Here is a 17,199-nt window from a genome sequence, read left to right on the forward strand (position 1 = left end):
GAGTGCTCTGAGAAGCAACCCATACTTTTTAAATAAGAACATGACATAGTCTTACCTTAACTTCCCACGAATGTAATGTTTAATGAACATTGACGATCACAGAATGATGCAAAGGTACAGCTCAATTCAAAATCTCCAGTGTCTAGACACAAAAGGTCGCCTATGGGCAACACTGAAGACATTCTGACTGGCTAATGTTGGTTTGATCTTTAAATGTGATTTTTCATTGTTTAGGCAGGTTTGAAAAGACATTAGGAAATCTGATTTAATGCATTTTTGAACACATTTTTCTTAGCCATATCACAGTCATACAGTAAGTTTCTGCAGGCATATTGAATGTCGAGAATGATAGAGTCTGCCGAGATCTGAAGAGATAAGCCTTAATAGCACTCATATTTTACAGTCTTTCCTTCTCAAGGACATCCAAACAAATACATATAGCAGTACTGAAAGGAAGTCACATGTATCTTTGACATATATCCATTTTCTTCCCTCAGTTGCTTACAGATGAGGCATGCACAGGGCTTACTACTTCTCCTGAACTGACCCCTTACATGTTTCCTTCAAGGCTAAGATCAAATCTAGGCATGAAGAGATTATTTAACTATGTTTCTGCTCTTTATGTAAACATCATACTCAATATTCAGTAATAAGCAAAGGGGTTTAATTAAACAAATTCTTAGCTTAAAAAAAATAAAGTTCTGTTTTCTTTTGGTATTATTGGATCATTTTGTCAAACATTATCTTTTTGTTTGATATTAACTGGACAGAAACAAAAATCTTACTAGTTGCACAGTTGTATATGGTCTTTGTATGTAAACAGTGCTTTTTTCATTAATGCCTTCCAATTCCTTTCTGTTATTTTTTCAACACTGATGACCTTGAATTCATCTGCATTATTTTTCTCAAACCACTTCCATCCTGCCAATCAACTTAGTTTTTTTCTTTCAAAAAACTGAAGAGAATAGCTTAGTAAGGGATATCTGGGAGCATGTCCAAGTAGTTCATTGTCTAAAATAGATCAGCACCTCAAGCTATGAAGGGAAAACACCAAAAAACTCCTAGCTTTGAAAAGGGACTGATTCAAAAGCACATTTTTTTAAAATTAGCAAGGCACACTCCCTCAGTACTTGACATTTTAAAAGGAAGAATTCCAGATTTGCCCTCAAATTGGTTATGAGCAGTCACTGGTGGCACAACATGAAGAAAGAATAATGAATGTAAGCATAATAATCAAATGCATGCTAACAATTTATTAAAGGTTTGTATGATTTTTTTAAAATTTCAATTATTGAATATACATAAAATGTGAACATACATTTTCATTATTGTATAAAAAAAACCAAAATCACTATGATGAATCATTTTTAAAGAAAATTAATTCCCCTGATTTAGAGTATTCTATGTGCTATTAATTTTCCTAATGTAACTTTTTACCCAAGTCCTTAATGCATAAGTAACATGGAATTTCTTTTAAAGATTTCCTTCATTGTAGGATAAACGTTGCAAAATAACAATGAAGTTATTGCTTTAGAAAATACTTTTACAGAATATGTAATCTTCATGTTCATTACTGTTATTTAGATATAATTCTACATAGTACAGTGTTTCTGTGTTGTCATTAGAACAAGTTGTACTGCTAATACTGAACTGCATTAATCAGTGAGTATACCCTTTTCAACCTGAAAAAAAAACCCATCATGTTGAATTTGTTTATGGATAGATGGATAAGTATTATTAAGGTCAATAAGTGAATGACAAATTTAGGCATAAAAAAACTGTAGTGTGATTTGAAAGATAATTGGGAAAAATGTGCCAAGGAAAGATAGGTTCTGGAATTAGCTCCTTAGCTAATGTTAACCAGCACAGATGGTTTGACTAGAAGAGCACTGTATACAGCATCGGTATGGACCTAATCATGCACCAGTTCACACAGAAAATTAAAATAGCTAGGATAAACAGACACATTTCTATGGACTTTAACATAATTGCTTAGTTTTAGCATTGGAGATCTAAACCAGTCTTTTTTCTAAGCAGCATCTCACAGTTACAGAAAGGTAGAGGATAATCAGACCTAAAATATACTGCAAGTTATCTTATTTCAGTATTTGATACATAAATTATAAAACCACAGGCCATGCTGAGTTGGAGGGAACCCACCAGGATCATCAAGCCCAACTCCTGGTCTTGCACAGGACACCCCAAGAATCACACCATGTGTCTGAGAATGTTGTCCAAACACTTTTTGAACTCTGTCAAGCTTTGTGCTTGTGACCAGTTCCCTGGGGAGCCTGTTCCAGTGCCCAACCACGCTCTATATGAAAAACCTTTTTCTGATTGTACTTGTGAATAGCTATATATAAGATTAGTATATATATATGTGTGTGTGTGTATGTGTGTGTGTGTGTGCGCATATAAAACTTTACAAAGTTTCATATCATCTATGGTATAAAAACAAGCTATCATAAATCAACTAAACTATCAAGGACTGTACGTCTCTGACAGTCTAGGTAGCTGGCATCGACTGATGATTGAGCACTGACTCTGAAAATATAAGTAGGAATAGAAGAATTGATTGGTTTCCAAGTAAAATAACTAGTTTCTTCAATGTTTTGTAAAGTGAAATCTTGAGGCAGGACTGAAAATATTTACTTGTGAGTTAAAAAAACATGAAAGTCAAATTTTACCATTATGACCTACAGGACTCAGATTTTCTTGTAAATATTTCAAGCTTGCTAGTGCTAGTGTAATTGTTTTAATTACAAACTCTTTGGTAAATCATGTTCTGATTGATGTGATATTATATATATACACATATAATATACATAATATATATATAAATTGATTGATATAACTGATATATGTTTAGCTCTTGAACTGATTGAAATAGCTGATGTAACTAGCTCCTAGAGAAAGACAAAAGCCCAAATGGATGGCAAGTTCAGTTATGAACTAATCCCTAATAAATTTACCCAGATTATTACACACTAATTGTGTATATGCAATGAAAAGTATTTTAAATTCAGTATCAGCTACCTAATGACAACAACCATTTTAAGGTAATAGTTATTTCTATATTCAGAGAAACGTGACTCTTGATTTGAAATGTTTTACTGGAGATATAGAAAGAGCTAAATGTGAAGATGGAATGCTCTTCCAAGTGAAGTAGATCTACACCTTTTGAAGCAACCTTGATAAACTTTACTCAATAAACTTCTGTAGACTAAGTAATCAGTTAAATACATGTGTTCACAAACAAGTCCTTATTTACAGGACTAATTATGATTACATATTGTTAAAACAAGCGCCACCCATTTGCTGTCAAGTTTTTAGCAGAATGAGTGAGCAATCTCTGTTTCAGCATTTTTTATTTTCTCATGTCAAGAAGAAACTGTTGAGCCATTAATATAATAATCTTTCCCTTTTAAATTTCCACCTGAGAAAATGAGTTCAGTGCTTGATAATAAACACTAAAACCTGTGAAGAAAACAAAAAACCCTACTCAAGACACTTCAACTTCTTCAATATTACTGATTTCATGAGAGGTATGGTTCATCTAGCCTCACTTTAGCCATGGAAGTTATCCAGCCTAAGTCAACTTTGTCTAATCCTTCTACCTTTTTCACTCTTAGACTAGAAGTTTAGTTTTAAGACAGAAATGAGGACTTCCAGATTTTTTGCTTTCTTTGTGAAGTTTCCCAGAAAGTTAGAAAAACACTTTCCAAAGAAGACCAGAAAAAAAAAAAAGAAAAAAATACATTCAAAAATACATTCCTCTTTTAGATAAGTAATCACTTTCCATTTCACTCTTTTAAAATATAAGAAAAAAAACAATAGGAGGGGAAGAGATGAAATGGCTCAAGGTGAAAAATTAAAAAACAAACCAAAAAATTTTCTTTCAAAATTATTTTGCCCACCCATAAAACAACTTTTTTCCATTCATCAGCAAAAATACAACAATAAGATTTAGCTACACACATTGAAATCAGATAAAATGTTTTTAAAATTAGTAAACATCAGAGACACACAGTAAAATGTAAAGCCAGAAGAAAAGAAGCAGGGAAAAAAGAAACCATATATCTAATTTAAAAGCACACCAAGTGCTGAATAACAACTCCTGGACAACAGTCCTGACAGCAAAGTGAGAAAACTTTCCCTGGACTATTCTTCTGTCAGAGTGTTATTAAGCCTTACACTAGAATTAGTGACTCTAACAATCAGGTGGTTTTTTTTTTTTTTCATGATGGAATATTGAGAGACATTTTCAACAATCCTAGTTCAAATAACTTTTAAATCTCAGTAACCAGTTTCTTGATAAAATGAGTTTTTAAAGAGTCTAGGAATGGAAATACTAATACGATAAATAGATACTCAGTTAATATGAATTAGTGTATTTCTCTAAAGATGAAATTCTCTGAGACCCACAAACAAATTTACCTTTTAATGCATTGATAACAAAAATGTTTATCGTGAACCAAGAACAAACTTTATGATCTAAGCACTACAGTGTAGCTATGTTTTTAACTACCCCTACCATAGACTCCACTTAAAATACTAGCAGGGAACCTGTTTTTCTATACCCCAGGGAGAAACACCTGGAAATGGAAACACTTTAAAAATATATATTCTCTAATAATGTGTATTTCATTTCAAAGCAGCCTACCAAACACATTCTTAGAAGAGTTACTGCATTTCAATACCATTTTGGGTTACAAGAATAATGTTCAAGGAAATCTGAATCACGGTTGATCCAAGTCATTGGCAAATTTTGATGAAAGAGCATCTTTGCAGGCAACATAAAAAGAACAGTCATGAGCACTGCACACATGGTTTACTTCTGATTTTTGCCCAGAGGAAAAAAAACTGGTGTGTTTTAATTCATTAATAATTGCTTTTTAAAGTTTAGAATATGTTTTTGAGTTTGATTAGTATTTTACACAACATTACTATACCATCTAGCTTATCCAAAACTGGCTGAGCTCCAGTATTGGAATAGCAATCATCACATGTTTGTTCTATACTCTTTGCATTACTGAAAGCTTTGGTTGTTTAAATTGAAGGTGCCTAAGACAATTATTACTATACAATAAAGGAACCAAAAGACTTGGTGGGGAGTAGGGGGTGGCGAAGAGAGGGAAGAACACAACATGGATAGCATAGGACACGCACAAAATTATAAGTATTAATGTGACAGTGATCTTTGATTCTCCATATTCCAATTAAGATGTGACAGCATAATGACATTATGTCATTATGTTATCATATTGTTTAATCTAATCTTCCAACATACATTACAGTATCACATTATAAAAAGCTTATTCGGGAAAAATTAATTTGCCTTGCAGATGGAGAACTATGGAAATAAGGCACCTTTTAGTTTCTATTTTGCATTATTGACAGACCTTCTAGTAATTGTTCCTCTGAAAGAGATTAAAGAGGATGAAGGTTAAAACTCAGAAACAGGTAAGGTAAATATATTAAGTAGGGGACAAAGACTTGTTTTATTTACAATGACTACAAAATGTTTCGTTTGCTTTTTTTTAAATCTAGAGGATTTTCTCTAGTATAAAATAAATACATAAATAAATGAAAAAACCTCTAATATTTGACTTCAGAAAAGTCTCTTTTTCTCTAGTTTCTTATCTCTGGTGGCAGAAACCATTCCATTCAGTAACCACATTTAAATTGGAGGTATTACTTGAACTTTACATCTTTTCAAAAGACAAGTAGCAGTCAGTAAGAAGCATGTTATACTCTCAGCATCCAAGCTACCAGACAATTGTGTGAAAATCATTTTACAAGGCTATTGGTGTTCCAAACGCTGGGTGAAAGGATCTGGGGATATTCCAGAAAGCCCACACGGATGAAAGCTTTCTTAACCTACATTAAATCTTGATAATGTAATAATGAGTCTTTTAAAAGGATAATTCTAATTCCCCTATCTAGTGCAATAAAGACTGTATACAGCTAATCTGCTTTGCCCTTTCAATTAAACTCATCCAGGACGTTCTATGTAGTCAGCACCCTGAATGAGTCATTAAAATTCTCGTTCTGTAAGAGTTGTGTGCAGCGCAGCGTTGTTTCTAAATTCCATTAAATCCAAACGGTCTTTATCGCCCCATGACCACTGTGACTTCAATCAGCCAATTTAATTACCTTACAAAATTGTCAGCAGAAGCAGCAAAGAAAAACAGGAAGGGTTGTGACGTTATCAAATTGAAATCTTCCTCTGTGCTGTTTAATCTAGACCAGTCAATAACAATGCTTCTCACCTCCTTGCTGCCTTCCCGAGGCTCTTAACCTTACTCTTCTTTCAAAGATTTCTGTTGTTGTTTATAAGACTGATTTGAACTCCTCTCTGTGAGGATGTTAATAGATATCGAAAGCTTCTTGTCCTTGGCAGTAAATTTTTCATTGGCTCTGAATGCTGGACTTGCCAAGACACGGACCCCCGAGGGCTGCCTCAAGTGTTTGGCTTGCAGATTTTCTTTGCACTCGCGATCTGAAGGCAGACTGCCCTCCCCACTAAAACCAGAAACATAAATTTTCTCATTTCTCTCAAATATAGACAGAAAGCTTACCTCCTTCCACTGAAAGGATGTCAATGCAAAACCCAAAGGAAAGAAAATACACATCCAGGAGAGTTACTGCAAGTCCTTTAAGAAAGCTCTACTCGATTACCCAGCGAGTGTTTTTCGTTTGAACTCTTGTCTCATGCACTTCTGCACAGAACTAGCTCCCACTGCTGTGCCGTGATTTCCCTGGTTTGAAATGCTACAATTTGAAAATGGTCTCCAGAATACCAGAAGTGTGTGGTTTGACAGCCACTGGCAACTGCACAAGCAGTGGACGTGACAAGTCGGCCTCTTCTGTGATTTTGCCACACCTGAGCTGGTGAAAACAATTACATGGAGATAAACTCAATCTGTTTGAGACGAAGCTCAACTAAGAAGGATGTCAGATTAGACCCGTGGTAAATCTTCACAGAGGAAGACTCAGGCATCTAGCAATTTCCCTCTTGGGGTTCCCACAATAGAGTTAAGAAATTAGGGGGGTTTTACCCTAGGTCCCAAACAGTCCGTGATTATATAAGATTTGATTTGTTATAATTACTGTTTTATGTAGGGCAATAGGAAAGTGCTAGGCTTTGTGAGGCTTTGGGGTAGGGTTATTTTAGGAAAAAAAAATTAAAAAGTAGTCAGTAATAGGAAATGTTCCTGGTAAGAGTTGAAAACTCTCACTCTGTTCTTTGAAAAGTTTTTTTCTATTCTGTCTTGAATTTCTTTTGCTTTTGAGTTGGAAGAAGCCACACGCACGCACACACCCCCTTCCTTTATGGTTCACTGTAACACAAAACATTCTGCTCCCTTTTTCATCTGCTTGAAGTCAGGCAACTCCAAAGCAACAAAAAGTCGAAACTACAGGTATAGGCCCCTACTTGTCTTTACCCTTCTTGAATGTGTTGAAGAAAATAAAGCATCACACAAAGTGGGTTAACACTTATCAGGCTATTGAGCCCCCTGCAGAGGAGGTCTTTAGTCTTTCACCACGCTCACGAATAATGAGTTACCCGAGAGAAAATGCAATGGCGAAACGGTTTTCACCTTCCAGTCACAGGTCCCCCTTCACACCTTTGCTGTAGGAGGCGAATTGATCACAGGACTAGAGACAAGGCCGGAAACGGGCAGTTTAAATAAATGAGGGCATTTTAGAGCACTCCAGACTTCAAAGAGCTGACATATAGTAGTAGGTGGGAAAAGAGGGGGTTTAAACAGCCCGGGCTTTTTACTGCCTTGGGCAAGGCAAGGAGTGGGTTTCTGAAAAGAGAGGTGAGCAATTACTGACGACTGATAGCTCTTAATGGCTTGTTAATTCAGAGTTTCGGGGACAAGGTGCTGGGATGCCCTCAGGAGCTAAAGGTAGATCGAGGTGACCTAGGAAAAGGGAGGGGGGGTGGTGCGGGTGAGAGACTGAGTCCGGCCAGGGCACCCCGACCTGCCCAGTGGTCGTGGGCAAAGGGGCGGCTCGGCTGGGCTGTGGATCCACCGAGTTCCCCAGGGTTTCTTGGAGGCTGCTGCCCTGGGTCTGTGCTTACACAGGAGCAGTGAATCGGAAAGCTACGAAACATGATCCCCGACAACGTAACGGGTCTGCCGGCAGTCAGGTAGTTTGGCTTTTGTTCGGTGCCAAGTGATAAGGAAAAGGTTTCAATCACACTTAGCACTGCGGAGAGACAAATACTACGCTGCTGTTTTCTGCCTCATCAAGATGGGACCTGTCCTTTTATCCGCAGCAGTGGTTTAGGACTGTTCCCATTTGACACCCTCCAATACAGTATGCACAAGCCTCACCTCCAGCTTTTCCTGGGCTTGCTAACGGAAAACTGTTCAGAAAGGGAAGGGAGGGAGCTAAGTGGCATGCCTCATGAAGCAAATCGTCATTTAGGAAGGGTGCCAGGTGTGATGCCCGAATACCACGTTGCCCAACTCTAGCAGCAGCAGCAGGCTGGTGTCCAGGTGCCTGAGCAAATGTCGCTGGGGAGGGAACAGTGCCATCGCACCAGCCTCTCCCCGTGTTTGCTCCTTAAGACGCGGGCAGAAATAACCTCCCTCATCTGACAGATAGCCCAGGCCGTTCGAATTCCCTGTGTGGTTGATAAAAGGTAGCTTGAGAGCTAGAAAGCGGGAGAGAAAGGACATGCTGGCTAGTCCCAACAATAAGAGGAGCCGTGGGAAGGACAATGCGAATCCATGGTGGCTAATTTGCACAGAAGGAATGAGGGGGCTGCAGCTCTGGCAGGCTTCAAGCTCTCCCCTGTTGCCATAGCGCTGCTGGCTGAGGAAGGAGAGCGGGGGCTGGCAGGCTGCCTTCTGGAGGGAATCTCCTCAGCTCTCGCATCTCCTCGGAAGGACTCCACGGCATCCCGTCCTCCCGGTCTCAAGGACATCCCGAAGGGACAGATAGCACGAGAATCCGGAGGGGGAGGCGGGGCATTCCCCCTCAGAAATAACGAAAGCTTTTTCACAGCTCACTCCCTGTTCCTTCCCTCCTCCCCGCCATACCCTACACAGTGTCAGAGATGTCAGCCTTTGGGGAAGGAGAGGGAGTTCTCTCGTGGTTACAGACAGAGTCACTCCACACCTGGACTAGGCTAAATCCAGACTCCTTAAAACATAGATGTGCAACAGGCCTGGATAAACAGGCCAAAAGTCTTCTTTGTGCTCTCTCACATCTAACATTCTCAATAATAAAATAAACTAACCCTTTCTACTTCTAAGGCTCAGTGATGGGTTGAGATAATTCTTTTGAAAGACAAAAAAAAGCATGATGCAGAATTCCTACTCCGCTGCTACAAACACTGGAGTGAGCACAACTCGTTGGCCAGCTGTGTGACCAGAGTAGCTAACCCAGTGAAACACATACATGCCACCATGTCACTGGATGTCAGAGTCCCACTGTATCACCTCTCAGCCTCGGAATTATTTCTTATTTTAACCATTACCAAACCTCTCCTCTGTAGGGCTGTCTCTACAGGTACACTGGACTGGAAACTCAGAGGAGATGCCATTCTAAAGAAGGAAAGTCCACATGCACACACTTGCTAGTGCTGTGGCCGAGAAGATGTCTGTTAATACAGCTACCCCTGATTGTAACTCAGAGTCCTAGAGACCAGCCCTCGGGGCCCGTTAGGAATCCCGGTTAGTGGAAGGACAGACATCTGGACAGTACCAGATTGCAGGCAGTCCTAACACTCAATTCACGGCCATGATTATGTATCAGACTGGTTGCAAAATAGACCCCGCAATGATATATGGACCCATTTAGCCATGTCTAAAGAAACACGCATTCCTGAAGACGGTTGCTAAGAGCAACGTGCCTTAAGCACCACCTTTAGACCAGATGGAAACAGGAAAAAAAGTGCTGCTAGGAATTCAGCACACGAGATCGGTAACAGCCTGGTTACTTTTTAATCATTACTCACCTTACCCTCCATATAAAAGTGTGTGCTGGGGTGCTGATTTAAACCAAAATAGGTGCAAACCAAGGCACTACTCCCAGGCAAAGGCAAGAGCTTTCAGTGTCCCACAGAAATGGATGCAGAGGCGGCAACAGTTTCTCATGAACAGCGCGAACGAGGGAGATCCGCACTTCCGCCCTCCAGCCATGCTGTCGGCAGTCCCAGAGGATGCCGCTTGTCTAGGGAAGGAACTTTCTGCCTGTCCCCTCCGCCGTACCTCCCCCCCCCCGCCGAGGCTCGCCCGCAGTTCCCGGGCCACCGGCAGGACGCTGATGCGGGGCTCCTGTCGTGGCTCGCCCCGGACTCTCTCTGAATGACTTTCCCTGGCCGCACAGCACCCCTTGGACCTGCGGGTAACTTTCCGTCCTGTCCTTCCTCACTGCAAAACTTCTGTAGGGGATACAGCTTTTGGAATTTCTCCCTCGCTTGCTTACTCATACACACGTACACACGCGAGCATGCACAGGCAGAGCTCTCACGTTTAGGGCCACGGTCCAGCTGGGATAGTCTATAAACTGTAAAGCCGCTCTACTTTCCTTGATATTTCATTCGGATATACTTTTTTTTTTCGGAGTAGAGTGGAAATCATGCAACTTTCCTCGCATAGAAATACTGTGCTTTTTGAAAGGTACCGCAAAAGCTCTTCCACGACCACTGCTCAAGGCATAAATCATCTCTTCTCTAACCCTAAACGCCACTCAAGTGTCAAGCAAGTAGACAGGCGCTTCAAGGGAAATCAGCCCAAAGGTCTCAATTCACAGCCTCGCGCCCGCACGGGATCGGTTCGGGGGCGGGGGGGGTGGATCAGAGACGGGCGGCCGAAACTTAACAACTAGTTGACAGGTTTTTAACTGATCAAATACATCAAGCACCGTATTAGCCATGCTTTCCCCTACTGTGGAAACAACAAAGCAAAACAATGAAAACAATTACGAGGAAGCCATGCAAGCTGCGCAGAGCCTTAGGCAACCGCGTTTGCCAGTAATTTTTCTATTGTTATTATAATTATCATCATCATCGTGCCGTTACTACGGCTACAATGAGCTGCAGCGGCAGAAAAAAACACACAGCAATTCATCCCTCCGGATGCAAAATAGAGAGGGACTTCTGTGCCCGACTCCGGTAGCACGTCCCAGCTCTCCCCCAGCATCCCCTTCTGAGTCAATTCTACGTAAATCACATTCAGGCTTAAATGAACAATGAAAAAAGTGTCGGGAAATCTTACCAAATCTTAATACATGTGTGGTTCCTTGAGAATATCCAATCCACAGTAAGCAAAGAAGGACTCTAACGGTGCATCTGAAGACTGAATTAGTTACAATAGGGGAAATAATCTTCATGATGTTTCTATGCACACACGCGCTGCCTTACTTCCCCCTTCTAAGCCGTCAGGTTTCCCGGTAGGGCGAGAATGAGGATACGTAAACTGATGGCCCTCAGACACGATCACGGCATGGTCACAGAGAGAGGAGAGAGTCTACGCTTCCCAAACCCATTAGCAATCCCTGCATGTTCTTCATTCACTGCGCCAAGGAGCAACCTTCAACTGCAAGGAATGGTGGGACATCCATGTTAGTCGGGGGAGAATCCTTCAGAAATCCAAACACACACAATGTCCAGCCGAGTAAACCTGGGAGGCAAGAAAGGAGGAAAATCAATAGGTAATCCAGCTCGAGAAATCGCTGAGGCATCGCCACATAGCGAGCACCAGCCGTTTCACTGGCGAAGCTTTTGCCGTGCTCCCATTCTACTGCACTGCTGCACAGCTTCTGACGCGAAGCCAAGATTAAGTGAGAGAAATTGAGATAGCTCTTCTCTGCTTAAGACTGCCTGCCAGACAGCCTTCCCAATTTCTATTATGCAACCGATCTGATCGCCTGGCGTTGTTGAAGGAAAAAAACAGCCCGGTTTTATTTACATGCTTCTCATTGTTATTAGTATTTCAGTTGTTCTGAACAATATCTATAAGGGATGGGGGGTGTGCTACAGGGGAGAAGGGAGTCGTTTGTGTAAAAATCAATTCATGCATTTTAATAGCTGACTGCCTGGGTCGAAATCACTTATCTTTAGAGTTGTGAAAGAGAAGGCTGACAACAAAGTCACGCAGGTTATCGGGGTAACGTTCAGGCTTTAAAAAACCCAGGATATTTACATTCACTAACTATTACTCATGTTAATGTATGAAGTAGGAAAAATGCAATGGCTTGTATACTGACCGTCCTTAGGAAGTTGCTCCAGACCCACTGATTACAGAGCACCAGCCTGCTTTTGCAAGGTAAACAGAAATCGGCAGCGCTGGAACAACCTTGTTGAATGCAAAAGACCTGTTCTGCTAAAGTTAGTGGAATTGCAATGTTGCTTAACAGACAGTAACTTGGGGATTTACTAGTTTATGATTTTCACTTTATTCTGCCACTCTCTTATTTGCACTCTGCTTTTCCTTTCACTCTTCTATTATGGAAATGTTGCTGTTCCTCTCTGTACTGAGAGATCTATGTAGTTTGTCATTTGCAGTCCTCAGTGAGAACAATAACACTTCCCAGTTTGATAATGGGATATTGAGTTTATATCTTCAAATGCAGCCACAGACTTTGTCTTTTGGCCAGGTGTTCCAAAGAAGATAAACTCATTCTGTGGACTACTTCAGATTTTCCTTGGAAATACAATTAGTTGTGTGCCTGAATCCATTGAAATACATTGAACTGGGACTGTCAGGTTTTGCAATCTAAGTGAAGCTCTTCCTGAACCTACTTAAGCTTTATTACAAACACTAAAAGATAATTTCTATATTTCCCACCAGGAAAATGAATTAATTTTATTCTACATTCTGCCTACAGACATCTTTTGTCTCCTTTATCTCCCTCCCTGCCTTTTATTACTAAAGAAAATACCACTGCGAGACTTCCCCCACAGGTATATACAGATGAACAGAGAATAAACCTGACTTTACAGAAATAAATACCGATGGTGCCAAGCTAATGAGAACAGTGTGAGGAATCTATCAGAAGCAGAGCATGGCAGAGGTGAGTTACAGTTTGTTCCTAAATAACATCCATGTGTTGTAGACATGTAAATAAGTAACAGCAGCATTTGGATTATAACCTGTAGTGCTGGTGCTCTGCATGCTTAAAAGTGCTAGCAATTCACAGTAACTTTTTATTACCTTGCATTACTGATTTCCTCTGCACACTTTTCTTTGAAACACTGTAAAATGCTGATGAAAGGAAATGTACGTTCTGCTAGGGGATTATTAAACATCATTGATTTTTTTTTTTTCCTTAAGATGGAGGCATAACTGCAGTGTCAAAAATAACTATCATGAATGGCTAGTTCTGCAGTCTAGCAGGGAATTCAATCAGACGATTTGACTATTGGAGCACTTTAAAAAGAACACCTAGTATTAAAAGCAAGGACATCTAGCGACTCCTTCAGTTCACACTTAGAATATCTCCCAGTTAAATGCAGAGAGATGCTTTTCCTTCTGTTTTCTGTTTCATTTATTCTCTTCTACTCGTTTATATTTTATCTTAGTCCAAGGAAAAATAAAACTGACCCACGTGAATACTATGAAAGTTCTTTACCTCCCTCCCTGGTGTTGCTGAAATAAGGGACATTACACATCTTTAGATATATTTTTAATTGTAAATGCTCAGATGCAGCTTGCTGCCTAACCGAATTTTTACTTATTTATTTCATTTAGCTTTTGTAAGTAACTTTGAAGATATAATATTCATGGTCAACTTTAGCCCATTAAACAAGAGACAAACTTTGGGAAAATTGACTGCTGTTATCAGTCTGATTTTCTAAGGTCTCTTAAAAAAAAATACAGCAACATGTAATCTCAGCCCAACAGAGCTCCTAACTCACTGAGGTGTTTAGAATTTGAATCATAAAACAACTTGTGGTTAATTCCTGTTACTACTTAACACTCAGTAGCCCACGCCACAGCCCCTGGTCTCACGCCTTAGGCTCACGCCGGGTTTCCTTCCCCCCGCTCCAAAATCCCCCGCCGCCGCCTGCGGCCTCAGCACCGCGGACAGCGCCCAGAGCGGCCCCGGTGGCCCCTTCAGCACCGCGGAGAGCATTCCCAGCGCCGCCGCCCCTGCTCCAGGTGATAAAACGCCTTTTTTTTTTTTGTCATCCTTTCCAGTCATTTCACGATATGGAAAGAAAATTAAAATCTGTTATCAGCTTCTTTAAATATATATATATTATACCCTCGATTATGTTAGCTAGCCAGCTATTTTGTGGCATTTTACGGGTTCAGAAGGAGTACCTCTCCCCTTACCTGCTATCACACATCACCTAATGCTCTGGGTTAACATCTTTTCCCCCTTCTTTCAAACCCTAGCTACCACCTTGAAGAAAAGTCGTAGTTAACCCAGAAATATTTTCTCAAGAATATCAGTTCCTTATATACAGAAAGTAAATCTTGGAAGATATCAGGTGTTTAGAACTCACTATATTTGGTGACTGAAGATCACTAATAGACTGTCTATTTAACTCAAGCCTTAGTCTTCACCACCCTAAACTCCCTTTCTGTTAATTGGAGTTTAACTTCACTTCTTCTTCGGGAAAGGGAAAAGGAGGGAAGCCTTTAAAAAGATACCTTTATACACCCTCCAGAATGATTTCAATATGAAAACAGATAAAGGTTCTTAGTGCTTTTCGTATTTCTTCCCCTGTGATATGTACAGTTAAAAGGGCATAAATCCCTAATAAAATGTCATAATGGATAAGCTGGTCTTGTGTTTTGGGAGCTTGTCACCACTGTTACACAGCTCTTTTCATATTAAAGTCTATATGAAACTGCCCTCCACACTTCAGTGATCAGCAACAGGGAAATCTACAATTCCTTGGCTATATGTTTTGATTTGTTTGGTCATCTACTGTAGACATGGTAGTAACACATCTCTAATACACAAGGACATCTTTAATACACAAGGACAATGTTCAAGTGCACCTGATATGAAAAATGGTAATCCAACTATAGACAGGGAAAGAAGAATAGACAATCTGAGGCCTTTACATCTTTTCTGGGTAATAAAAACCTGCTACATTTTAGCTGTGTGTCAAGTATAAATGGTGTATATTATGTATATAATGTTTCATTTGGAAAGGGGAGATATGTGATTCTGATTGCCTTATTATATCAGGCACTTTTCCCATCAGATCTTATTTTTATGTGCTGTTATCACTATAAAAGTTAACCCACTTCAAGCTAGCTGCCACCTACTGGGATGTATAGTTTTATCATATTACTTTAAAAAGGAATGGGCTTTTATTTTCAGCCCATAGCTGTGTATCTAAGAACTGATAATAAGGTTTTTATGTCACTTAATCTACTATTTTGACCCCTCCCAACAACAACTGATAAAAATTTAGTGCATGTGTAACATACGGTCCCCCAAATGTTTCTTGGGCATTTTTTGGTAAATCCTTGCAAATACTTTAGATTCACATGCCACCACAGTCCTCCTGCTGTTGCAATCTGGTGTGAGGAGAGCCACAGTTTCCCGCAACACTTAACCAGCATCTCCAGATCTCTAAAAACAAGAATTGCAGCTTTGCTGACAAAGCAGTAACACAGTTCTCTCTTTTAAAACGTTTGCCAAAGTATTCAAATTAATGTTGATATTATAATTTAAAAACACATTGTGACCCACTGGCATTTCACTCCCACTAGTTATAGCAAAACCATAGGTCCTTCTCTGTTTGATATTATCTCAGTCCAAATTTACAACCAAGTTTCTCCTGCACGATGATTAGTGGCATTTTAAGATAGTAATTAATTTTTAGCTAGTGGAAAGACATGTATTCTAATTAATGAACTGAGTATGCAATAGACTTACTTGTTCAGGCACTTTTGATTATCACAGGAATGCACTTTCCTAGCAAGTTTTAAGAAGCAAGAAAAAATATTTATGTCTTTATCTACATATCAGCATTTGGTCCCTTCACCTTGCTTTGGGGCTGGGGAAGCTGTGCAAGATTTTTGGAGTAAAATTATGATGTTTAATGTTTTTCGTGCTCTACTCCCTCAAAAGTTTCCAAGGAAAACGTGAAGAGAGGTTTTCATTACAATGTATTCATTCCTTCTCTCGGTGAGCACACGGCTCTTGCAATCATGCCTCCACTCCGTAGGCAAGAATGCCTTGCTTTCCACAGAGTGTCAGCGCCCTGGCTAGGTTAGCGAGGGATGCTCACCCAAAGAATGCTGATTTTGTTCAGAAATAAATGACAGGGTTGCCAACAAGCTGAAAGAGGGACTGGCTGCACCGTACGGTGGGGGCAGGAGGAGACCTCACGGAAGTAGAGACTGTTGTCCACCCACAACTTTAGCGAAGTTAGAGCCCGTTTCTCACCTCCGCTTTCCTAGGAGAGCGGGGGGTACATCCTCAGTGCTACCGGCTCTGCATCCCTGAGCTCGTCTGGGGAGCAGCGCTCCGGTTGTGGGAGGGAATTTCGGGCTACCGCGGGCACCAGGAGGGGTGCATAGCGGGGCTGCGCTGCCCTGGCCTCTCACCCCCCTTCCACACCTCCACTTTAGCATGAGGACAGCGGTGGCTCTGTCGGTGTGGAACAGCGGTGGGAGGAAGAGAGGAAGACGACAGGTTTGCCTTCTCCACAGTGAGGGAAAGAGTCGGGTGGCAGCAGCGCTTGGGTCTTCCAGCTCAGCGCCCGCCTTTGCCCTGAGACACCTGGTCAAGAGCCATCGTGGTGTGCAGCTCTAGAAACAACGCGGCCACAGTGCATCCCCTCCGCCCCCCTCCCCCTCCCGCAGCCCCTCACTTGCATGCAACCCCTCCGGCCGTGGCGGACAGCCGGAGAGCCCGGGACATCCTCCTACCTTGAGCTGCGGGAGGGGAATCGGGGAGGGAGAGGAAGGCGGAGGCGGGGGAGGAAGGGCGGTGGCAGGACGCCGGGGACAGCCCGGGCTGCGGTGCAGCCGGTGTCCGGGCACCACTGACGGCGGCGGCAAGCGGCGCCCGAGCGAGGGAGGGAGGAGGGAGAGAGGAGGAGGGAGCGAGAGGAGGAGGGAGAGAGAAGGAGGGAAGAAGGGAGGGATAGAGGGAAGGGAGGAAGGAGGGAGATCCGCCTCCCTTCGGGAGCGCTGAACAGCGCCCTTTAAAGGAGCAGAAACTCCTTTCTCTGCTGCCGCCGCCGCCAGCTCCCCACAA

General features: G+C 41.3%; 1 protein-coding gene across 4 annotated transcripts in view; it reads right to left on the minus strand.

The window, feature by feature from the left end:
• Positions 1-16,998, minus strand: part of GRIK2 (glutamate ionotropic receptor kainate type subunit 2) — a 363,996-nt gene extending 346,998 nt beyond the window's left edge. For all 4 annotated transcript variants that reach the window (XM_050316539.1, XM_050316538.1, XM_050316540.1 and 1 more), the window contains exons 1-2: positions 16,869-16,998; positions 11,244-11,648 (exon numbers count right to left, since the gene is read on the minus strand). In XM_050316539.1, coding sequence (XP_050172496.1) covers positions 11,244-11,358 — 115 coding nt within the window. In that variant the 5' untranslated portion in view covers positions 11,359-11,648; positions 16,869-16,998. The remainder of the gene's footprint in view (positions 1-11,243; positions 11,649-16,868) is intronic.
• Positions 16,999-17,199: the final 201 nt, after the last annotated feature.

This window comes from Myiozetetes cayanensis, unplaced genomic scaffold (genome assembly GCF_022539395.1).
Source record: "Myiozetetes cayanensis isolate MyiCay16 unplaced genomic scaffold, myiCay2020 scf2-11, whole genome shotgun sequence".
Classification (NCBI taxonomy): domain Eukaryota; kingdom Metazoa; phylum Chordata; class Aves; order Passeriformes; family Tyrannidae; genus Myiozetetes; species Myiozetetes cayanensis.